This window comes from Gallinula chloropus (genome assembly GCF_964237585.1).
Source record: "Gallinula chloropus genome assembly, chromosome: 11".
NCBI classification, from domain to species: Eukaryota; Metazoa; Chordata; class Aves; order Gruiformes; family Rallidae; genus Gallinula; species Gallinula chloropus.
In genome coordinates this window covers 15,581,345-15,605,118 of record NC_140096.1, presented here as the reverse complement: position 1 = coordinate 15,605,118, position 23,774 = coordinate 15,581,345, and the positions used below count along the sequence as shown (strand labels likewise).

Below are 23,774 nucleotides of genomic sequence, written 5' to 3'. Positions count from 1 at the left end.
TATGCAGAGGAGGACAGAGGCTGTCCTGGAGCCATCCTTTATCATTGCCTCAAGTAAAAATAACCCAGGAGGCCATTGAGGAACAGCACCAACCACATGCGACTCATGGGACAGAGCACAAACTGCAGCAGAAGGATGAATGAAATCCATGAGTTATTCCCATCCTGAACATACCACTAGAGCTTCCATGGGTTTCAGAGGCTGCTCCCAAACTGGAAAAGGGCTGATTTATTCACGATGAATTATTCAAACAGCTCCTTTCCTTACCCAGAACATCCACTAATCCCCCTCTAGATATTTTCCGTGTGAAATCCATGTTGGTATTTTATTTATAGGCTGCTCATTGTGCAGAAAACACGAGGAACATGTTATCAGGGAAAATGAACAAAGAGCAGAGGCTTTGCCTCCAAAATCTGGAGCTGAATGAAAAATGAAAATCTGGACAGTGGCTTCCTGAGGGGAAAGTGCTTTTCTTCAGAGGGGCATTTCTGGAGAGCGAAGTCCTAAAGTTAATTAACATCTGTGTTCCTCAGCCTGACGCTGAATGGGGAGTGTGGCTGTAGTCAGACAGGTTTCTTAAACTGCAGCGTCAGTCCTGGCACCGAGGAGCCTGGACACAGCCCCTGGCTCAGATCGCCTTGGGCCCCTTGGGATAAATCAACATTCCTAATTAAGTTGGTCTTGTAAATTCCTATGTGAATCTGATTTCTGGCTGTCTGCTGCCAGGAATGGCTCAACCCTGCAGTCACCTCAGCTTTGGCACAAACACACGTTTCTTCAACCAGGCAAAGGGTTTTCTTCCCACAGAATCCTTGCAGGCAGCCCAGGATGGATGTTTACTGAGGTACTTCACGAGGAGACGGTGCGCTCTCTGTGCCTGACCTGAGACTGATGGAACTCATAACTCCTCACAGAAAACTTTGCTGTGGCCACAAGATGCATTAGAAGTTGCTCCTGGTCTCCCTTTCCAGAAGTGTCTGCCAGGAAACTGGGTTTCCGCTTGTTAACAGACCATGGTGACAGTTTTCCAGTGACCAGGAGACTCTCCGTACTGGGGCCTGGAATGGGTTGGAGGGATGTCCCCATCCCTGGCAGCTAGCGGCTCTCACAGTTTGGTAGGAGCTTTGCCCTCTGGCAGGGCATTAAAAGGGGCTTTGTGGGGCCTGGACATGGCTGTGGCCTTGCTGGGTATAGAATCATAGACTGGTCTGGGTTGGAAGGGACCCCAAGGATCATAGAGCTCCAACCCCCCTGCCACAGGCAGGGACACCAACCTCCAGGCCTGGGTAGCAGGAGTGCGGCCTGTCACAGGTCTGTCACACCCTGGCAGGGGTGTGCCTGTGCGATGCGGGCTCAGGGCTGGTGTGTGAGGAAAGGCATGGCTGCAGCCGTCCCCATCACAAGTCCGTTAGCTAATGGAGCTGCCCTGCACTTCCCCAGCGGCCCCACTTCACACACAGCCGGGTGAGTGTCCGGGCCGGGGGAGCACGTGTTTGATTTGGGTACTGATCTGTGCTCTGAACCTCGTTAAATTGATTCTTCCAAGTCAAAGGCAAAGCATTACTGTGTCAAATTGGAGAGATACAGGCTCTGAGCTATAGCAGTGGTTGTCACTTGATGGGCTGAATTATTTTAAAGATGGGGTTGATTTATCTGAACTGAAGGCTTTAGATAGCTCCCCAGGAGAGGTCTGGATGTTTCGGGTGTGTGAGAGGCAAGTCAAAGAGCTGGTCAGAGGGTTTCTGGTCCTGGCCATACAGCCAGCATCATAGAAGAGGGGATCTTGTTTTCCTCTCCCACTTGGGACAAACAAGACAAAATTCTTGAGCATTTCTGAGGGAAAATAGGTTTAGAGACAATCAAAACATTTATGTTTAGTCAGATTGGGGTTTATTTGCTTTTCATATGGTGATAAGTTCTGTCCTATAAGGAAAGCGTGAAAATGAGTATTTGAAAATAGAAGTCAAAATGAAGTGAATCAGAGAAGGGTAAAGCAAAAGATTTTGTTGGCTCACTGAGGGGAAAAAGTGTCTGAATGAAAATGAGGTTGAGATAATTCATTTTAGGTTCTGATGATTTTAATCTATTTTCAAGAAAACTACATTTTTTTTCAGTAGAAGTCAGTTCTGTTTCTTTCCTGTACCTCTTTATGAAGCAGTCATACAATCTGCCCTAATAGGCTGATGAGAAATCTCCCTGCTCTAAGTGTGTTGTGAGATGGAGACCACTTCTCAGAATTCAGTGGTTGTGGATGACCAGAGGCAACGTGCTTCAAGGGCCTCTTCAAGCCTCAATGTTAAAGGCTGAGTATTCAGACTATTATATCCCATCTCGGTGCAGGGGAGGGGTTTAATTGTGCATGATACAAATTGGTTGGGCTGAGGCAGCACTTTCCTTCTCCTCCCTGCAACCCCTCCTCATCTCCTCTTGGTGTGTTTTGTGCTGGTAGGAGCTATGTGTTAGGGTCAGCAAGCAGGTGGGCCAGTAGATCCTTCACAGTCATCTGCTGCAATGCCTCATGCTGGTCAGCAGCAGCCCATCCTTCCCCACTGAAGCTTGCTCTAGCTGCACTGCTAAGACTGGCTCCTCCAATTCCCAATCCAGCTGCTCCTCAAAGCCCCGGGGAAATCATGCTGGCTCCATGGGGCACTGTGCATGAGGGACTAAGTCTGGTCAGGGGTCTTGGGCTTCCCGTGTGGTGGCAGCGTGGAGCTGATGGTAGCTGGTATTAGCCTTGCTTGTCCATTGTTATTTAGATTGCATATTAGGAAAACAGTCTTTACTGAAAGAGAGGTCAAGCATTAGAGCCGGCTGCCCAGAGAAATGGTGGAGTTACCATTCCTGGAGGCGTTCAAAGAACGTGTAGGTGTGGCACTCCAGGACGTGGTTCAGTTGACGTGGTGGTATTGGACAGACAGTTGGACTTGATCTGGATGCACATTCTTATCCTCTCTGGTTTTACAGGCTGCTGTGCCCCATCATGCAATTCCTGTGCTGGCAGGATGCTTCTAGCTCTGTTCTGCACAGAAAGGATAGCTCCTCTGGCACCTTGTCTTTGCCACCCTTTCCTTCCTCTCTTGACCTCAAATCAAAGCTGCTGTAGCAATTTCTTCAGCGCTAAGACTGTAGCAGGAGGGACTTTGTTCTTTTTGCATGCCCACTCGTATCCCCCTGAGATCACTAGACACTTTTTAGTCCAGAGAGAGAGAGACTGTACCTGTCCTGGTGCCTTACTAGACAAAACAAAGTCCTGGAGAAGGAAGGAAGAAGGTGGGAAATCATTTGATGCTTTAATAGTCATTACAATTGAAGCTGTTTCTGTTTGAGGGGAGGTATGGCAGAGAGCCACACACCAAAGAGAGTGTGGAGAGGGGCATGAAGAGGGAAAGGAGGGAAGAAAACTGGAACAGGGAGCAAAGTGAAAAGAGGGAAAAGCCAACAAAGCCTGGAAAGATGCAAAAACATCAAAGGGAATTGGGCAGTGGATATGAGCTGTTAGTCCCTGAGCAGACAGGGAAAGGTGCTGAGACCTTTACAGAGGTCTACAGACTAGCATGGACTATACCTCTCCAGAACTCTCAGGCCCCATGAATAGGGACTGGATGCAAATGAGAATCAGACCCTAAATCTCAGAGTTGCCTTTGTCACCCCCTAATCCATCTGGTGAGCCAGCAGAAGCAGTAGGCTGTACTGGGGTCTGGCAAAACCAGTGGGGTTGTCAGTGGTGATCCCTTTTGGATGAGGTGCTGGATTGGAGTCAGGGATACAGGCCCAGCTGGCGAGCCCTAAGCCTAGGAGAATGCTTCCTCTAGTACTTGAAACCCACAGTTTTGAACAGTTTGGAGGGCTTTCATGCTTTCTTTTGCGTCACCTGGGGGCCACTGTCCTGCTGCTGCAACAGGATAATGCTCTTGTTCCTGCCTCTCCATCCCAGGGAGGAGGAGTGAGTGAGGCTGCAGTGTCCAGCTCCTGAGCTGAGCAGGAGCCTCACAGGAATCCAGCAGCCCAGGACAGCGAGTTTTGTAAGGACAGAGAGATGGGGCAGGGAGTGTGCCAGAGGTGGAGGAGCAGATCATGTTCCCAGGCAGCAACAGATCTGCAGATGTCCCCATGGGACAAGCTGAGCATCCCAGGCACCCCTTCCCAGGACTGCTTAGGGCTGAACACCTCGGGGGATTGGTGGGACCTCCTACGTCCTTTTGCCTGGTACGGGGGAGCTGCAGCAATGTCTCTCCCAGTCCTGAACAGCCTCCGACTGCCCATCCCAGGGCTTCATTTAATCGCAGTGGGTGGCATGGGAATGGGAAGTGCAATTAAAGAAATCCCAGCTTCTCATCTGAATCTTGCCAAACTGTCCTGGAGGAGCAATCTTGGGGAGTTAATGATATGCAGTGAGGAGGTTTGTCTTGTAGCCCTTTCAAAGGAAATCTCTTTTTGTCTCATCAAACACCCCATAAGCTTAAAGGACAAATAAACAGGAGCACCTGACCAAAGTTCTAAGCATTCTTTTCAGTTATCCTAGGTGCTGCTGTCCTCATCTCTTCTCTTCCCTCCCCTCCCCCCCCCCCACCTTTCTTCTTCTGGCACAAAGTTTGCTTCAAGCCCAGCATTGTGGGGAGCGTTTAAGCATTCATCAGTAAGGTTTGACATGCAAACAAGACTTTGGTCATGTGTGGCTTTGTTCTGCAAGCAGCCCAGGTGTTTTCTGGAGATCGTAGTGACTGGGCTGCATCCTTGGTTGCATTCAAAGGTGCTTACACACAGCTTTCCACCCAGCCCATGTCTTGTCTGAGGGTGCTCTCCTGAGAGTGGTGTGAAAAACAAACTAAAAGGAGGCGGCTCCTTCCCTCTGGAGCTCTGTGTAATACTTAATTGAGTGTTCAGTACCTTCCCCCTTAATTAATTCTGCCCCATCTGCATAGAGCATCCTGTGTCCATGCCTCTGCCTTTTCAGTAATAACCTCGTCAGGGACAGTGCAGACTGTGCTCCTGTAAACCAGCCTGATGTCATGTCTGGACTCAAGGACTTCCCTGGGCCCTTTGGGTAATGACTGTTAATCAGATGCTACCACACGCACGCCGATGTCACACGCCCCTGGGGCTCGCTCACAGTGAGAGAATCCCTGTGCCGCTGTGTTCCCAGGGAAAGAAGGATGGGCTCCATGGCGATCCCAGCCAGCTCGAGGTGGCATGTGAGGAGATGATATCAGTGAAGGGCAGGAAGGGCTGGGAAGGAAGGGTTTGAGGGGAAAGGAGGAGCTTCGTGCAGTTGGCTGTCACGCATGTGGAAGCCTGCCTTTGGGATGTCCCTGCTTGCACACGCGTGTGAGCAGAGGGCTGTGGGAATGGGCACGTTGAGATTGGAGAGTCCTGTCCGGCTCTGGTCTGCAGAACCTCTGAGGGTGAACAAAGCAAGACCAGGGAGTTTGCAAGCGACCGAGCAGCGTGTACAGCGTGTCTTGTTTGAAGGCTCCTGGCACGAGCACAGGACACGGTGATGGGTTTTAGCTGGTATTATAAAAAGCACGCTGTCTCAACTGAGATTCCCTGGCAGAGGTGAAAGACATTCAGACAAGGACAGCGCTGCTGGTGTTGCTGCAGAAGCGAAACAGATGGGAAGTTCAGTGTGTCACCTTGAAAACGCAGAGCATCAGAGCTCTGCTCCTTTTATCCTTGCGAGCTCCCCTAGTCACTCCAGCGTCGTGTCCAGAAAGCTCTCTGGGGTTCCACTGGGAGAGAGGAGGACCTTGGAATCATAATGAAACTTACATTCTCCTCCTTCTGCTCTGTGTGTCGAGGAGACAAAGCTCACCCAAGAGCAGGGACACAGAAGCATCCATCCAGAAGTGAGGAGAGGGTGACACACAATGACACAGACAGACGGGGGACAGACAGGTTGTGCCTCAGGATTTAAGATTATTCTAAAATTAAGGTTATTTTATTTAGTTATCTGAGTGTGGAGAGCATGGCCAGGTTTTTTGCTATTTCTGAGTGTGTTCCCTAGGACATGGAGCCAACTGCTGAGAGCAGCCCAGGGTTTCTCCGAGTTGTCTGCAGGCTGGAAGGGATGCGTGGGATGTCATGGAGAGGAAAATGCCTGCCTGTGCAGGGCTGTGGGGGTGTGGAATTGCCGAATGCAGTTCTGTCTGAAGGGGGGATGCTTGGGCAGACCCCTGTTCTGTAGAAGAGGGGGACTGGAGGAGAGGCTTCCTGGCTTGTCTCAAGCTGCACAGAGTGACCTACCAGCCCTTGAAGGAAATCCACCCCATTCCTGGGGCTCCTGCAACAATTCTTGAGCTTTTCCTGAATTGCAGCACCCCAAAGAGCTTGTTAATATTTGCTTTGCTCAGCTCTGTGATTGACAGCACGGACCCATCAGATACACATCAGCCCACCTGAAATGCCAGCCATGCTTCTTCCCAGGAAAACAGCCGGCTTTATGGTGCTGCTTGGAGGTGCAGAGGGAAGGAGGCTCCAGGAGCAAAGACAGGTATCAGAACACTACAAGCTAGAAGGAGACTGGCTGGGATATTAATCTCTGGGCCCCATTGTTCTTTAGGATTTTTCCAGGCTTTAGGATTTTTCTCTAGCACAGGAAAATGGAAGAACCTCTTTCCAATTCTCTGTCTCCTCTATTTGGAGGTTTTCTTGTCACTGTTGAATACAAATGAAGTTGCAAAAAAAAAAATCTTTAAATCCTTAGTTTTATCCTAATTTAGGAAGCCATCTAAGGCAACATCTCAGTTTTGCTTCTCTCTTTGGGATTTGTCAGAAAATTGGGTTCTCACAGAACACAGAGAAGGAAGCTCATAGGTGGATATGGAGGAACCAGGGAGTATCAACTCTGCTGTATCCCACTACCTGTACCCTTGGGAGGGCTCAGCTGGACTGCCCACACAGACTTGTCTTGAGCCATTTGAAAAGCACCTTCCAGCAGTGCAGAGCTGTGTTTATTTGGTGGGTAAGGTAACCTAAAAATACAAACTGATAATTTCATGCAAACCCTGTGACTTTAAGCTGTTAGACTGGGTGGCCCAACTCAACCTGGCTCTGAACCCAGGGTGGAACTTAGTCTAAAGTAGGGGAAGGTGGGGAGTAGTTTAATTAGATTTAACAAGGGCAAGTGTAGGATCTGGCATCTAAGCAAGAACAGCCCCAGGTACCGGTATAGGTTGGGGACTGGCCTGTTGGGAAGCAGCACAAGTGAGAGGGACCTGGGGGACAGGAGGATGACCATGAGCCAACAATGTATCCTTTGTGGCTAAGGAGGACAATGGCATCCTGGGGTGTGTTAGAAGGGGGGTGGTTAGTAAGTCAAGAGAGGTCCTTCTCCCCTTCTGCTCTACCCTGAGACCACACCTGGAATACTGTGTCCAGTTCTGGGCCCCTCAGCTCAAGAAGGACATGGAACTCCTTGAAAGAGTCCAGCTCAGGGCCACCAAGATGATAAAGGGAGTGGAACACCTTCCTTATGAGGAGAGGCTGAGGGAGCTGGGGCTCTTCAGCTTGGAAAAGAGGAGACTGAGTGGTGACCTTATTAATGTTTATAAATATGTAAAGGTTCAGAGTCAGGAGGATGGAGCCAGGCTCTTCTCAGTGATGGCACCGATAGGACAAGGGGCAGCAGGTGTGAGCTGGAGCAGAGGAAGTTCCATGGGAATATGAGAAGAAAGTTTTTCACTGTGAGGGTGATGGAGCCCTGGGACAGGCTGCCCAGAGAGGCTGTGGAGTCTCCTTCTCTGGAGACATTCAAACCCTCCTGGATATGTTCCTGTGGGATTTAGTCTGCATGATCCTGCTCTGGCAGGGGGGTTGGACTAGATGATCTTTTGACGTTCCTTCCAACTCCTAACGGTCTGTGGTTCTGTAAAGTAGCATTCCTGAGGTGAAACCCAACTGGAAATAGGGGCTGGTTCCCCATGTGTGTGCACATATACACAGGAGTGAAAGAGAAGGCAGGGGAGGAGCTGATTGAGGCCAGGGTGGATGTCTTTGCTAAATCAGATCACAATTGGGAGCAGGGAGATGCTCCTGAGCCATGAAGGTTGGGGTAGAGCGTCTGGGGCTTAGGAACAAGGCTCATGGTAGCACACAACCAGAACAGGGACCAGCTCCCAGCTCCCTGTGCTGAGCACAGGCTGATTTCTGAAACTGTTTATTTTCTTTTGGATTGAGAAACTTGGGATTTCCTTTGAAGTTACTCCTCACCCAGAAACCCTGTAGCTTTGCACAGAGACTATGAATGGTTTAAGACCACAGCAAAATCTTTTTGTTGTCTTTTTTTTCTTTCTTTCCTCCCAGATGAAACATTCTCATCACCTCCACATCCCGTTATTTCCCCCAAATCCTCTTTTATGGGATAGGCTTTTTTCTCATTAAGTGGTTTCAGACTTACTGTTTTCTGGAACTGGGTTTTCACCTGTTCCTGTGCTGCTCACAAGCAGAACAAGGGCCAACCAGTGACGTGCAGCAGCACCAGGTGACGACAGTGACCAGGGGTCAGCAGGGACCTGCTGAAAGGCTGAGCTGGACATGAGCCCACACAGCGAGCAGCAGTGATGCTGCAGGGTGCTCCTCAGCGCTGGATAAACCCACATGATAGGATGTAGGGTGGGCAGCCTTCAGCGTCCCCTTATGGCTAGTTGGATTTGTTATTCTGTGGCTGGGATGTGATACTGTCTGCGTGCCAACATGTGTGTGCTACCCCATGTGTGATCCAAATGGCGTGACCTAACTTGGAGAGAGATTCCTCTTATTTCACTAGCTCCTTCTGTTGAACACGCTGAAGAAGCCCGTGCTCTGATGGAGAAGCTAACAGGCTCCATGTGCTGTGTAGCAGATGGTGCAGTGATGTTGGAGGCGTATTTTACAATAACCTTTTTCCACCCAGGGAAATCGAGGCATTGAGAAGTCTCTTTCTGATGCTCGAGAATGAATCGGGGGCAGGGAGAAACTACAGGGGTGTGGGAGTAAGGAGACAGCCCCCCTGCGAGTTTCAGGGGCTGAGCTCATCCTGCCAAACTTCAGCTATTGAGCCTTGGTCAGACTCTTCCAAAGTCGGGAAGTGTGAGGTGTTTCCAGCAGACAGCTTGGTCTGTTTCTTATTGGGATCTGCCCCCAGAAGTGCCTACCCATCTCCAATAGGGAGCCCATGGCCACACACCTCCTGTTTCAGTCGCGTTGGCCGGATGCCTGCAGCTGAGTGGGGTCTGTTTACTGCCCTGAGCAAAGCTCGAGCCGTGTCCCCGAGCTGATCAGCACAGAGCCACAGTGATGCAAGGTTCCTCAGCATCAGCTGATGGGAACGGGTACCAAAGGCTTCAGGAGCTGTTGTAGTTTCACCCCAGCTGGCAACTAAGCACCGCACGTCAGCCAGCTCACTCCCCACAGCAGGATGGGGCAGAGTCTGGAGGGTGAATGTGCTCCCAAAGGCTGGAGCCTTTTTGTATTAATCTTCCCTCAGATAATTCCGGATGAAAACTCATTTGTAAATGCCAGCATTTCCCAACGGGTTCCCCACCTAGAGGCAAGGGAGCCAGCTCAGCTAGTGAAGTTCTTCCTCGTGAGTAGCTGTGCTTATAATAGCCACTGAAATTAGATCAAACCACGGGGCAGTGACAAGAGCAGCTCAGGATTTTCAGAAGAGCTGAATGGCGTGTGCGCCACAGCTCTTGCAAAGGCTGCCTATGAATGGCACAAGAGGAGCTCTTTAATGCTGATGGCTTCTGAAAATCTGGGCTTGACAACAAATACTCATCCCCTGGGATAGCTGACCCTCCACTCTCCCAAAACGTTAGCATTGGTTATCCCAGACATGAAGGCTGAACTTTACAGCAAGAGGTCTGACCTGAGCAGCCAGCCCAGCAGTAAGATCTCACAAGTGACTTCAGTCAGGAGTTAGGAACTGGCAGTGGCATCTAACATGGATTTATCGTTCTATTTTGTGTTGCTTTCTCCTACGCTGGAGAGATCGCTGAGGAGGAGCAATGTAAACTCAGACTGGCTCAGAGTTTGCAGGGATGGGGGGGGGAATATGTTCAGTGTGGTGTTATTTTGGCCCCAGCAGCTGGCAGGAAAAAGATAGTGGCCCCAAGCAGAATAAAGTCAGCCCTCCCCATATATGTTGTTTTCTTGGGGTGCTGTTACCCCATCTTGTCCCTGCTTTGCCAATCCTTCTTTGCCACCTCTGGGCTCTATTTCACTGCTTCACAACCTGATCCATGCCTTCATCACCACAAACCCTATGTCCAAGCAGCACCCACTGCAATCCAGAGCATTTGGATGCTGGAATGGGCTCTCCTCAGCTCCTGGTTCCAGGCAGTGGTTGTGCTGGTGTGCTTGGCTCTGAGGGCTGCTGCTTCCCCAGCTCTGTGTCTCCTTAGGGCTGTTTTGAATGAACTGCAGAGGGAATACCATCCCTTTGAACAGGCTGCATCCTCATCACCTTCGCTCATCCCTGTGTCTCATCAGGGTGAAGGATCAGCCCGGGGAGTGACCTGACCACAGGATGGCAAATGCTCTTTTCTCATTATCTCATTCCTATGCAAGGGGTGTTTTTGGTACCAGTCACTCATCACTGGCTGGTTGACAGTGGAGTGAGGGCAAGGAGAATGAAGAGGGGAGTTATGCACTGCCCTGCTGTGCCTCCCCAGGCAGGACATGCTCTCCCAGGGAGTGTGCTGAGAGCGCTGCATCCCTTTCAACAGCAAGGTTTGAGGAGGGTGTCAGCTCTGAGGGCAGCAGAAGGAGAATGTGCTGCAGTCATAACAATTCCACTGAGATAAATCAATAGAGGGAGGAGGAGAATGGGAAGGAGAGAAGGCAAAGTCAGGCATTGTTCATCTCTGCCCAGAGGAGGGAAGGGAACAATGACTCCGTGGGCATGGGGGTTTAACAGGAGCGAATGGGAGTTTAACAGGAGTGGAAGTCCAAGTCAGAGAGAGCTGCCAGGAGCAGATGACAGCCTTTAGTATGGACTAGTAGAACTGGATTTGGGGGACTGGTTCAGACTGCCACTGAGTGCCAGACATGCTCCTGCATGGCACTAATTAGCACCTTTCTCAGGCAGGCTGAAAAAGAGAGTAAGGAGCAAACTGACTTGCAGCAGCAAGCAGCAGAACAACAGGCTAATGATGTGAACTACTGTCAGTCCAAGCCAGACAGGTCCTGCCTCTCATGCTAGGTATGGGCCAGCAAGGACACCCTGTCTCCCTTCAAAACCAAAGGTCCTCATTATGGTGGGAACTCTGGTTCCTGCCCGCAAAAGACTCAGGATTTTAAACTGGTTGTGCTAAGAGCTGGGTCCGTAGCATTCCCTGCCACAGCTTCCTTTTCTTATCTTATCTTCAGCAAGGGGTATCTGCCCAGGAACCCTGGTGCCCCAGGCTCTCATATAACCATTTACAGTACAAGTCCTGCTCCAAGGGATGGATTCTCATTGGGGTTATGCACAGCACTGCTGCTGCTGTATGTACAGGTCAGATGTATGGAGCGCTGGTGGGCTGTATCCTAATAATCAACAGCAGCTGTCCTTGCCTGTGTTTGAAAGGTGTAGCTGAGCTTCAGGCTGGGTTTAGCCAAATCCACACTGCCCCTTCACTCCTGTGCTTAAAATGAGTCTTTGATTTGAGTTGTCCATCAAGAGGAAGCTCAAGCCCTTGTTGGTATGGTCTTGGCTTTCCAGGCGTGGGTCAGGCCCACCAGTCAACACACAGTCTTTGGCTCTTTAGTGTGTCACAGATGTGCTCACCCTGCGCTAAAGATGAGCCTGGAAAGGTATCAGTGGTCACCAACACCTGTTCCTAGACATAAAAAGCAAATGTTCTGTCTGTGACTCCAAAACGGTGGCCTGCAGATCAGAGGGCAGGGCTGTGCTTTGTCTGAATCCCTCTCAGAAAGACATGTTCTTCCTTCCCTTTCACAGGAATACACCATTGATATCTTCTTTGCTCAGACGTGGTATGACCGGCGTCTTCGTTTCAACAGCACGCTGAAGGCGCTCACGCTGAACACCAACATGGTGAGCCGCATCTGGATCCCAGACACCTTCTTTAGGAACTCCAAGCGGGCCGATTCTCACTGGATAACCACTCCCAACCAGCTCCTCCGCATCTGGAACGATGGAAAAGTGCTCTACACACTCAGGTACATTCAGCAGGTGCTGTAGCTGGCTGCTGAGGTGAGGGAATCACAGAATCACATGATTGGAAAAGCCCTTTAAAATCATCGAGTCCAACCGTCCCTGTCCTGTGCTAAACCAGATCCCTGAGCACCTCATCTCCCCATCTGTTAAACACACCCAGGGGCAGGGACTCAGCCCCCTCCCTGGGCAGCCTGTGCCAGGCCCTGACAACTCTGCCAGGGAAGAACTTTTCCCTCCCATCTGCTCTGACCCTGCCCTGGGGCAGCTTGAGGTCATTGCCCCTTGTCCCATCTCCTGTCCCCTGGCTGAAGAGACCATCGCCCACCTCTCTGCACCCTCCTGTCAGGTCAGTGTAGGTGGGGAGAAGGTCTCCCCTCAGCCTCCTCTTCTCCAGGCTGAACACCCCCAGCTCCCTTAGCCACTCCTCACAGGATTTGCCCTCCAGCCCCTTCCCCAGCCTGGTTGCCCTTCTCTGGACTCGCTCCAGGGCCTCAATGTCCTTCTGATGGTGAGGAGCCCAGAACTGGACCCAGCACTCGAGGTGCAGCCTCACCAGTGCCCAGTACAGGGGCACAGTTACCTCCCCAGACCTGCTGGCCACACTATTTTGATACAAGCCAGGAACAAGGAGCTGGTGAAAGTAGAGGAGGTTTCCAGGTGCTCTGGGACAGAATAGTGGAGATGTCTCCCAGTGCTGACTGTGGGCTTCCTCTTCCCAGGGGGAAGGCTTCCAAACAATTGGTTTTCCACATCATACCTAGAAAAAAGCCAAAACCACAAATGGTTTCCTAAACCAAAATCCTTTTAAAATATATGTTGGTCAGTCCAGCTATTTCATTCTGATAACAAACATTTGGCTTTTGTTCCCATAAATTCTCATTCCCATCTATGAATCTGAGAAGCTCACTGCACTAACAGGGTTTTGGAATGTGAAATTAGATGGGTTTTCTCACTTTGAAAATATCTAAACATCTGTTTTGTTTTGCTGCTGGTTTCAAATGTTCCTGCAGACACACTGATGTTCAGCAAATTTGTGTGTCTCTCTCTCAAAGAAGTGAGGATATCTCTGCCACATTGTGGTGCTGGAATCAAACCACCTTCACCAACACAGACTCTCAGCCCCGCTCTCCCTCTTCCTCTCGCAGGCTGACGATCGAGGCTGAATGTCTGCTGCAGCTGCAGAATTTCCCAATGGACACTCACTCCTGCCCTTTGGTTTTTTCCAGTTGTGAGTATACATGCTTTTAAAATAGTTTTAGAAGGCAAGTGGAGAAACCTCAGTACAATAAAACCCTTCTAGGGTGGTGATCCTCCCTTTGGTTACATTTTTCACCTAATCTCTGTGACCCTCTTCTTGGCCCACCATGCCCTGATGGATGCTCCCTCTCCTGATGTAGCAGAGGTTTTCAGGATCAGATTCGGAGCACCTCTGAGATTTCCCTTAACTTGGGTGGATAGTTTGGGGTGATTATTTTACTGATCTTCCCGTCACTCTGACCCACTGGACAGAATAGATCCCTTCAGCTGTCAGACAGATGTCACCCATCCTCTCCTGCCTTGCACCTTGCCCCTTCTCATGCTCCCTGAGGGGAGCTTGGCTTTCCAGACCTCAGCCCAGAAACAGGCCCACTTTCTACACCCATCTTTCTACAGGCCATCACAAAGGAGGGGTACTCAGGCCTCCCCTCTCACTCCCCACATGTCCATTCTGGTCAGCAGAAAGGGCTGCTGATGTTGGCACACCTCCACTGGTAATTTCACAGGGAGCCTTTCTGCACCAAGATGTTCCCATCCTCATGTGCTGTTTGAAAATCTGATTTAGTCATCTTAGCTTGGGTTCACCTCTCCCACTTCTGCCACTGAAGAGATGCAGCTCGTGTGGCTCTGAGGTGCTTCAGAGAGAGGCAGCATGCTGAGGAGATACCATCCCATCATCTCCCACCATTCCTCATTCTTTGCTAATTAACAGTTCATGCCACACATGCTTGACAATTAGAAACACTTTTAGTTAGCTGCCAAGCTCTTGCTCCTTCCCTCTGAGGAACTCTCTCGTAGGTGTTGAAGTCCCTGCTTCACAGTAGGCTTGTTTCTTTGTCAAAAAAGCCAGAGCCAGAAGAAGCCATGCTTGCTCCAGCCTGCAGGAGCTGGGTCTCCTTCTCCATGGAGAATGCAGGCCTTCTTTCCATGCATAGATCGGCTCCCAGGGTGAGAGGCACACGGACAGTCAGAGCAGACACAGCCATACTACCTCCCAGCTTTCTATTCCTGATGTATTGATGCCCAGGAAGGTAGTCATTGAGTGGTAAAGGTCCCATGCTGCCCCAGGGAGCTAAAACCCTCAAAGATTTCAGGCTGGGGGAGTCCTCTTATATCAACCTAAGTGCCATTCCCACCAGCACAGTCCTTAGAAAGACTCTAGCACTGCTTTTCCTTTCCCTAGGATTGGAAGGGGCCACAAGGGGAGATGCTGTCCCTTCTCCCACCTCATGTGGGGCTCTCTGAGGGAATCTAACCAAAATGCATTGGGAATACCAGCCTGAAAGCTTCCTGTTTACAAAACAGCTTGAGTGAGGTGCCACTGCTTTTGCAGGCAGGGAGGTGAATGAGGTGGAGGCAGGTGATGTACTCTTTCAGTGATGTCCGTGCCCTTTTCCCAGATGGCTACCCCCGGGAGGAGATTGTCTATCGCTGGAGGCGCTACTCCATTGAGGTCTCTGACCAGCGCACCTGGAGACTCTACCAGTTTGACTTCACAGGGCTGAGGAACACCTCAGAAGTCCTCAGGACTGGGGCAGGTGAGGCAAATGAGACAGCCCACAGAAACACCAGTGTGTTGGAGACCTCGTGCAAGGCAAAGGAGTCATCAGGCAGCTCCCCACACACAGTTAGAGAAACATAAGAATGAAGGGATGGACCTTTACTAGAGGGAGCAGAGGTGATGGGGATGAAGTGTGAAGGGAAGGCAAAGCAGGAATAGGCCAGAAGCACTGATAGCTGTGAAATGGGGGGTGACAGTGTCAGTTAAGCTGTACCTAATTGAAGGGCCAGGAGGGAGAGCAGATGGAGCTCACACCCCTCTTGCTGCAGCATGTGCACACTGCGTGATCCCTGGGTGATGCTTATGAACAGAGGTGGGGAAATCAGGACATGCAGGTCTCAGGCTTCCCTTCTGTAAAGTTGTGTGGGGCTGATAAACACCTGCATTATGCTTACAGGAATAAGACCACATGTGTGAGGACACAGGGAATGAAAGCCCTTCAGCTCCTCCTCCTCATAAGCTCACACCCCCTTTCCTTCCCACAGGCAACTGGGGAAAGACTCTGGGTTCCTGCAGGTGGGGTAAACTCATATTTTTAAGCCCTCTGAAGCACCAACTTCAAGAAGTGCTTCTCCCACCCTGCAGAAAGCTGCTGTTTCCAGCACCAGCAGCCAGGCTCTAGCCCGGGTAGGAAGGCAGAACGAACTGGGACAAGAAGCGATGCGGTGGAAGTGCCTTGAATGCACAGCAGCTGTCTGACATTTGTCATTCTCTTTTTTGGTAATTGCTTGCAAGCTCCATCTTCACCCGAGAGCTGTTGGGTAGCTTTCTTCCAACACTCACTCAGAGCCTCTGAAAAAGAGGAAGAACCTCAGCTGTAAGTTGCCAAATGAGTAATTAGGATGTACAGCACCACATGCCTTTTCCAGGGTCAGAACCGGAGTCTCACTGGAAGTGATTGAAGGACACCTCCTTTGTCACAGCTCAGGTAGTTAGTTGGCAAGCCAGGCCATGTAGCCTGTTACAGCTAAATAGCTTCCACAGAAAAGAAACCCTCACAGAGATCAGCTGAAGATTAATACTCTCTCTACTTTCTTCCCCGAAGCTTTTCCAGGCAGCATGCTTGGCAGCGTGCTTTTCAGTGTGCTTGGACACACAGCCAGGCCAGTAGCAAGGCAGCCCCATGGCCACACAGCCAGCCAGGCAGATAGCCACTTGGGCAAACACTAAGTCAGCTCTTAGATTAGTCACAGAGACATTAAGTCAGCCAGCTACAGAGCCAGGCAGGAAGCCACAGAGTTCACTAGCCACCAAACCAGCAAGCCAACCACGATGCCAGCGAGTCACCAAACCTACTCAGCCAGCCACACAGCTCTCCACAAAGCTAACAGTCTGAGCAGCTGGCCAGGCCCTTGAAACAAGAAGTAAACCTTTACCAGAAACACTCCAAATTCTGAAACGTTACTGGCTCTTGTGTTTTAGGAAGCCCCATGGTATGATTCCAATGTCTCTGTTGCTTTTTCCTAGGGGAGTACATGGTGATGACAGTTTCTTTTGACCTCAGTAGACGTATGGGTTATTTTGCCATTCAGACCTACATTCCCTGCATCCTGACTGTTGTTCTTTCCTGGGTTTCCTTCTGGATCAAGAGAGATTCTACGCCAGCCAGAACATCTCTGGGTAAGACACAAGTTATTGCATGAGACTGGCAGTGCTGGAGTACAAAATCTCCTAAAGCACATTGTCATTTTCTGGCGTTACTCAGCTTAGTCCTCTCCTCCATCTTCATGTCTGTAACATGATCCTCAAGCTAAACCAAATCTCCTGCTGTGCTGGCCTGGAATACTGGATTATTTCAGGATAGCACAATACTCTCATATCTTGATCTGAGACCTGAATATAGTCTTTTCCAGGTTGACAGTGTGGTATTTTCATGTACCACAAGGGAGAGGGAAAGGGTGAGCTGGGGCTCTGCAGTGCTGCCAAAGGGCTCGGGCCACGTGCGTGTTTTCTGCACTTCCTCAGGACTTGTTGAGGGCTCAGGACCAGCGATGTGAAGGTTGTAGGGCAATGACCAGAGCTGTTAAGCTGTATTCACAGAGCTCTGGCAGGATGTGGAAGCCCTTCTCTCCCAGTCACAGCACACCAGGAGTGCAGGATGTGGCACCAGCTCTGCCTATTGTTTTCTCAGCAACCTGCAGCGGCTCTTTGGGGCAGGACAAAGCTTCTGTTGGTTGAACCCTGCTCTGATAGGTGCTAGAGAGGCCTTTACGAACCTTGAATGCATGTTGGCTATATCTGCATTTTGCAGCAAGCTCTGCTTTCCAGCGCTGTCCTTCCCCTGCTGACTTTCCCTTTAATTGGAAGTAGCATTCCCAGCCCTGCCTGCAGCCTCTGCGGAGAGGGAGAGGGGCCATCAGCATCAGGCAGGGCTAATCAGAACCCATCCATTCTGACCATCTGTGCCCACCTCCCTCTCAAAACCAATTTCCCTGGTGCCCATGGGGAGAGCAGGAGAAGGAGTGGGGGGCCATTCCCAGTGGAGGTGAGGGTGTGCTGCAGTCTGTGGCTGGGAGAGGAACGAACAGTGTGGCATCATTATGGTGGCCTGGCTGTCTCAAAAACAAAGGCACGTTTCCCCAGGACGGAGGCCCCTCTCTGTGGAAAGGGACCTCAGCACATCCAGAGTAACGTATTCTCTCTGCAGCCCCTGCAGTACCTCATACAAATGATCCCAAGCACATTTCAAGCCCGTCAGCCTACATCAGGGAAGTGTAAACCCAACCAGTTCCATCAGCATTTCAAATACATGAGAAGTCACATCACATCTCCTACTGCAAACACAGCAGGAAAACGTAACAATCTCTTGCCGTGCTCCCACCCAGAGCCACTGGGGTGACCCCAGGAAAGGGTGGCAGGTGGTTTGAGATGAATGGTAGAGAAGGAAGAACAGGTGGAGTTCCTGCTGCTTCTCCACATCCTGAAGACGAGATCACAATACCAACTCTTGCAGCTGATGCTTTGTTGGCTCCTGACACTTTATGTCTGGAAACAGGTCTGTGAGCATTACTGCTGTTGCAAAGATAATTCCAAGCCCCATCAACTCCTTAACAACTCCTACCCTCTTGCCCTCTACATCAAGAAATTGATAGATGGTGAAGAGCTGTCTCTGAAGAATAACCATGAGCAGGTCGAAAGCTGATGGGTAAGAATTAGAGACCATGTCAACAAAGAGAACCTTGTGTTTGGTGTCTACTACAGGCCACCCAATCAAGGGGAGCCTATTGATGAAGCGTTTTTACTCCAGCTACAGAAGGAATTGTGCTTGCAGGTTCTCATCTGCTGAGGGACTTCAACCACCATCCTCTGGAAAAGAAGCACAGTGAGCTGTAGGCAATCCAGGAGACTCCTGGAGGGCATTGAGGATAGCTTCTTAAGCCAGGTAGTAGACAGCCCTGCCAGTGGGGATGCTATACTGGAATTGATGGCCACCAAAACAAGTGAGCTAATCAGTAACAAAGATTGGAGACAGCCTGGGCTGCAGTGATCTGCGCTGGTTCACAGTCCTGAGGGCTATGGGTCAGGCCAAGAGTAAAGTCAGAACCCTCAATTTTAGGGAAGCAACATCCCAGGTGTTTGAGGGGATAGTCAATAGGACCTCCTGGGAAGCTGCCCTCAAGGACAGGGGAGCAGTACAGAGCTGGCAGATCTTTCAGGGTGTTTTCCATAGAGCATGGGTGTAAGAAATCAGGAAAGGGTAGCAAGTGGTTCAGATCAGAAACAGCAGTCCTGTGGCATCTGAGATGTTGCCATGCTTATTACTGACTCAACAAGACATCACTGCCTGAATCCCAACTCACACATTGCCTGCCCAAAGCCTGCTGAGCAAAGCAAAAATGGGACCAGACAACCAGAGGAATTTCTCTCACACAGGAGGGGGAAAATGGGAATGTTTTGGGGGCTGGATGAATGTGGAAGACAGAAGTGCTTCTATTCATTACTTACAGCAGCTATTTTTCTCCCCAGGTATCACGACTGTGCTAACAATGACCACCCTGAGTACCATCTCCCGCAAGCACCTTCCCCGCGTTTCCTATATCACAGCCATGGACCTCTTTGTCTCTGTGTGCTTCATCTTCGTCTTTGCAGCTCTCATGGAGTATGCTACTCTCAACTACCTGGTGGGAAACAAGAAACCACTCGAGCACAACAACAGGAAAGCCAGGCTGGTAGGTCAGAGCAGTCAGCAGAGGCCAAAGCTGTTAGAACTCCAAGCTTCTTAGAAATATTCCTGCATTGGAAACGGCTCGTGTGGTTTAGTGCCTGACTCATACTGTGTTCAGAAGGTCCTCAGACCGCAATACCAAACAGGTCCTGGTTTTGCACTATTAGTGGCAGAGCTGGGGAATCAGAGCAGTTGGATTTTTGCTAACTAAGGCTATGCCCTGGGATGCCAGGAAGAAACTGGCAGTCCTGCTGGGAGCTGCCACACTGCTCCCACAGTATGCCAAGGTGATGATTTACCACCGAGTGTAGAGATGGAGGATGATCAGTCATTGAACTCCACCTATGCTGTAAATTGATCTGTTGCCAACTGGATGAGTTGTGGTGTGTTTTCTTGCCTTTTCCTTCCCTTTAATCCATCTACCCCTCCTCATTACAGCCGCCTGCTGGTGCACAAGTGATGCCATCCTTTACCACCATCAACATCAACAATATCATGCACTGGCCCCCAGAGATAGAGGAGGATGAGGATGAAGACCCTGGTTCCCTGTGCCTGGAAGGAAAGGAATGTGAGAGGTTCTTCTGCTGCATTGAGGACTGTCAGACAGGAATGTGGCGGGAGGGGAGGGTCCGCATTCACATCTCCCGCCTGGACTCCTACTCTCGCGTCTTCTTCCCCACAGCCTTCCTGCTCTTCAACATTGTCTACTGGATTGCCTATCTCTATCTCTAGCCATTCCTTGTCTTCAACAGGAACGGACTGGAGATCAGCAGGATGGGCTTTTCAAGGAGCACAGAGAACAGAATCTCTTCCGTTGTAGTCAGTTGTCCATCTGAACAGTCCAGCCTGGTGATTCCCTCTTCCTGCTCTCTCATCTTTTCTGAGAAGAACCAGACAGCTTTTTTTTAGCCTTCTAACATCTCTTTTTTAGAGGATCTACCCTTCCCAAACAACCCACTGTCCAGCACTACCAGCATTTTACTCCTTGTAAGATTGCCCAAAAATGTCCCGTTCCCATCTCAAACATTGCATTCTGTCAGAACCAGAAACCTTAACGCATTGAATTTATTCATTCACTCTGACTCCAAAATTCCATGGGAAGTGATAGCAAGTGGAGTTTTCTCCATAGTTACTAAGACTGCAAAGGAAAAAAAGTAGATCTTACAACTTCTGCACCAGTTCCACCAGAACAGACGTTGTGAAGTGCTACAGTCTTGGAAAGGTCAGAAAGAAGTAAGCATGAAAAGGGGAAGCAGTACAGCTTTCCCACAGTAGCTGGGCTTAGCTGAAATGTTTTGAACCTACCCAGAAAGCTGACAGTGGCATTGACAAGGATGGAGTAACTGCAAGCCTTCACCATCTCCCTGCAGAATATCTGTGGAGCATTCCTCACGGATCACTCCACTTGTTGTACCAAGCGGCACCCGAGGCGTCCGCCCACTGAGGCATCGCTGATTCTCATCGGATGGTGATAAAAAGCTGCTCACAAGTCTGAAGGGCCCATCTGCCTTACTGGAGCAGATTCGTCAGGGCCCACGGTGACATTCTGCTTTGTGACCAGGACTTTGAGCAGGCTATGCAGCTTAGTTTGGGCATAGCCAATAGAGGGAGAAAGTCCTTATGCTACAAAGACCAGAAACAATCTCATGAGCCAGATGTGAGGCACCTTTCTTTGGCCAGTCTCATGTGAGCTGGGCCCTACTGTACCCTTATTGGAGGGCAGTGCTGTCCTTCATAATGACCCTTGTTGAAACCATCAGATCTGGGCTTGGTAGTGGGTGCAAACCTGAGAAAGGGGCACTAGAAAAAGGAACACAGTTACCAATGCTGCACCTGCCAGTGGTGGGGAGTGTTCCTGCAGCTCAAATGTGTTTCTTTAACTCTTTTTTTTTTAAATAATTGCATAAAAATCCCCAGACTTCACTAAACCTGTTTGGCTTCTCCCAGTTGCCATCAAGACTTGGCCCTTTTCTTCCTGAAATCAGGAAATGAAGAGTCATCCTTGGTAATTTCTGGAAGGTCAGACATAGTGAGATGGTTCCTTATGGTCCACCTTAAAGATGAGAAATGCCTGAGTCTCAGATGGGAAGAAACTGCTTAATGTAGAAGAGGCAACTCAGGCCCAAGGTCCACGTGTAAATCAGCCAGCTCCCCATTTCTATCAACTGCTGATGGGGCCCACAGCATGGCTGTGAAGAGCAACGTGCCATGAGTAATTAGTTACTGTGTAAATTACAAACAACAACAACTGTTTTTTTAAAGCAGCATGTTTTAGAAACAATTAGTACTTAGAAGGCTTGTTACAAGGAGAGAGCTGGCGTGGCTGCGGTGGAAAAGTTCGGATCAGCTGGCTCACAGGGCAGCTAACGGGGGTAGGGGTGGGGGATTACATATTCTTAGAGAGCAATTTGATCTGGTTTAAAGATGGATTTTGACACTGTTAAATCAGATCCGAATAATGAAGTGTCATGTTTAATTCATTCATAAATACAGCCTTCCCTTGGTTCCAGAGGAACGGTTAGAGCACCTAATCAAGTATACAATAGTACAACACTCAGCTAAGTATAACCTAATCGGGTCAGACCAGCATAGCTCTGAAGGGGAAATTGTACCTGTCTAACCTGCTACAGCTCTTCTTTTAAAATACCAAGGAAGAGATAAAGGTTACCCAGAAGCATAATTTGCTGAGCTACTCCGACAGCTTTTGAAAGGATGGGAAGAAATTCTGGCGGGTGGTTCTAACTGAGGAAATTGATTTAGCAGAAGAATTATTAAGGAGGTTCTAATTAGAGGAAATTAACTGAGGAGGGGAAAGAAAGAATTGTTAAGGAGGCTCTAATTAGGGGAAATTAATGTTTTAGAGAAAAAGACACAGAGAGGGAGAAGTCTAAGAAAAGAATCAAAACAACTTCCAGACAGGGAGAGCTGCTGGGTGACAGTGCCGACTCCCAGCCAAGCGAGTTGATGTTCTGCTCCTGATAGCGAAGCACTATTAGATGTAGCAACAGCAAAACCTCCTATGACTCAGCCCTACGCCGACAGGGAGTTGGATTAAACAGGGCCCTGTGATCTCCGCAGGTATCCGAAAGGAAAGAGCATTGGAGATGAAAACCGGCTCACACGACAGGCTGAGTGAAGCGTGTCTTCACATGTCAGAAGGCAGCTGCTGGTGTGTGGGTGGGTGGGGGCACCCCAGTGGGAAACCAGGGCCCCTGCCAAATATTAACAGTACAGCGGCATAAAAGGTGTGCAGGTTGCAGCAAAATGTGGGAAGGGGAGGGGAGCAGCTGAGAAAGGGATGGTGGAAGGGGAAATTCAACATCCATGTGCAAAGGAGTGTAAACATCTGCAGTACGCCGTAGCTTCAAAGCGCTCAGGAGCCTCGATGGACACAGAGGATCGCCACGGGCACCAGGGCACGGACTTCAGCCCAGAAAGCAGCAGCTTGTTGAAATCAGACCTTTTATAGAATCAGCTAGGAGGGAAGCAGGGTGTACAAGAGACCTAAGAGGATAACCGTGACTTGGGCAAAGTAGACTTGAAAGATTATAAGATTTCACCAAAAAAAAATAAAAGCAAGCCACCACTCACCTAGGTAATTTAACCAATGATGGAGAATTTGACAGAGGAAAATAGCGTAGCGTGGGCTGGAGCACAAGGAAGCTGATTACTAAGGCTGGGGAAGGAGGAGGGAGGGGGCTTTTTGGCTTAGGGAAATCTGTGCCCATCATAAATAGCTCAATAAATAAAGGCATGCATGAATTCAGTCATGGTTTTAAGTTTCTGCAGGAGCTCAGAAAAGGAAAGCTGAGAAAAGACAGACAAATCCACCATTTTTTAAAAATTACTTTGCAAAGCTCTGGTTTCCTGAAAAAAAAAGAAAGGTTTCCCTGTTATCAGCAGGGGATCCAGGGCACAGAGACATCCAGTAGCTGTGCATGGCCCTGCTCAGCAAGGCAGTGGGAGCCAAGCCCCACTGGTTCCCTCCTAGACCTGCATAAACCACCCACTCCTCCCTGCATGCTGTAGTTCTGCCATCATGCTGGAGTGGGTGATGGTACCTCAGCATCTTTCAGCCTGCGACAGCTACTGCCTTTTCACCAGTGTCTGACTAGCTCACTCCAGGGGGGACAGCCTGAGAACAGGGGGCTAAGCCATGCCATGCCAGGCTAGAGACAGACACCTGGACAGCTGCAGGACACCTGGGTGGCCGAGCTGCCTCCTCCTCTGACATAGGTTTTTTCCCCAACTAGAAACTTGGTAGAAGAACCTCATATCGCCAGGCTCACAGGCAAGTTGGCACTGGGTTTTCTGTACCTCCTCCCTCCCCTTCCCAGGGATGAGCATCATCTTCCCACCCCTGGGACCTGCAGAGGACCTGTCAGCCAGCTCCTACATAACAAGCTTCCTTGCTGGCAGCCTGAGAATGCCTGATGCTGGCTGTCCTGACTGACCCTGCAGCAGAGGAACATGCATCCCAAGTTCGTGAACTTTGCTGTGAATGTGGTCAGCTCCACCTCTTGATGGAATCATCCCTACAGCTTCCAGGATGAAGTGGCCAGTGAACTCATCTGCCATATCTGCCTTTAGGCTCTGCTCCAACCTATCGACACCTCCTGTGGACATATGTACTGTTTCAGATGCCTTGA

At 49.9% G+C, this 23,774-nt stretch overlaps 1 protein-coding gene across 1 annotated transcript in view; it reads left to right on the top strand.

Annotated features, from left to right (window-relative positions):
- Positions 1-19,857, top strand: part of LOC311195848 (gamma-aminobutyric acid receptor subunit gamma-4) — a gene marked incomplete at both ends in the record, with an annotated part of 32,264 nt that extends 12,407 nt beyond the window's left edge. Inside the window, 6 exons of the mRNA XM_084269288.1 lie at positions 11,924-12,144; positions 13,288-13,370; positions 14,800-14,937; positions 16,428-16,580; positions 18,927-19,129; positions 19,564-19,857. Of these exons, the coding sequence (XP_084125414.1) occupies positions 11,924-12,144; positions 13,288-13,370; positions 14,800-14,937; positions 16,428-16,580; positions 18,927-19,129; positions 19,564-19,857 (1,092 nt within the window). The remainder of the gene's footprint in view (positions 1-11,923; positions 12,145-13,287; positions 13,371-14,799; positions 14,938-16,427; positions 16,581-18,926; positions 19,130-19,563) is intronic.
- Positions 19,858-23,774: the final 3,917 nt, after the last annotated feature.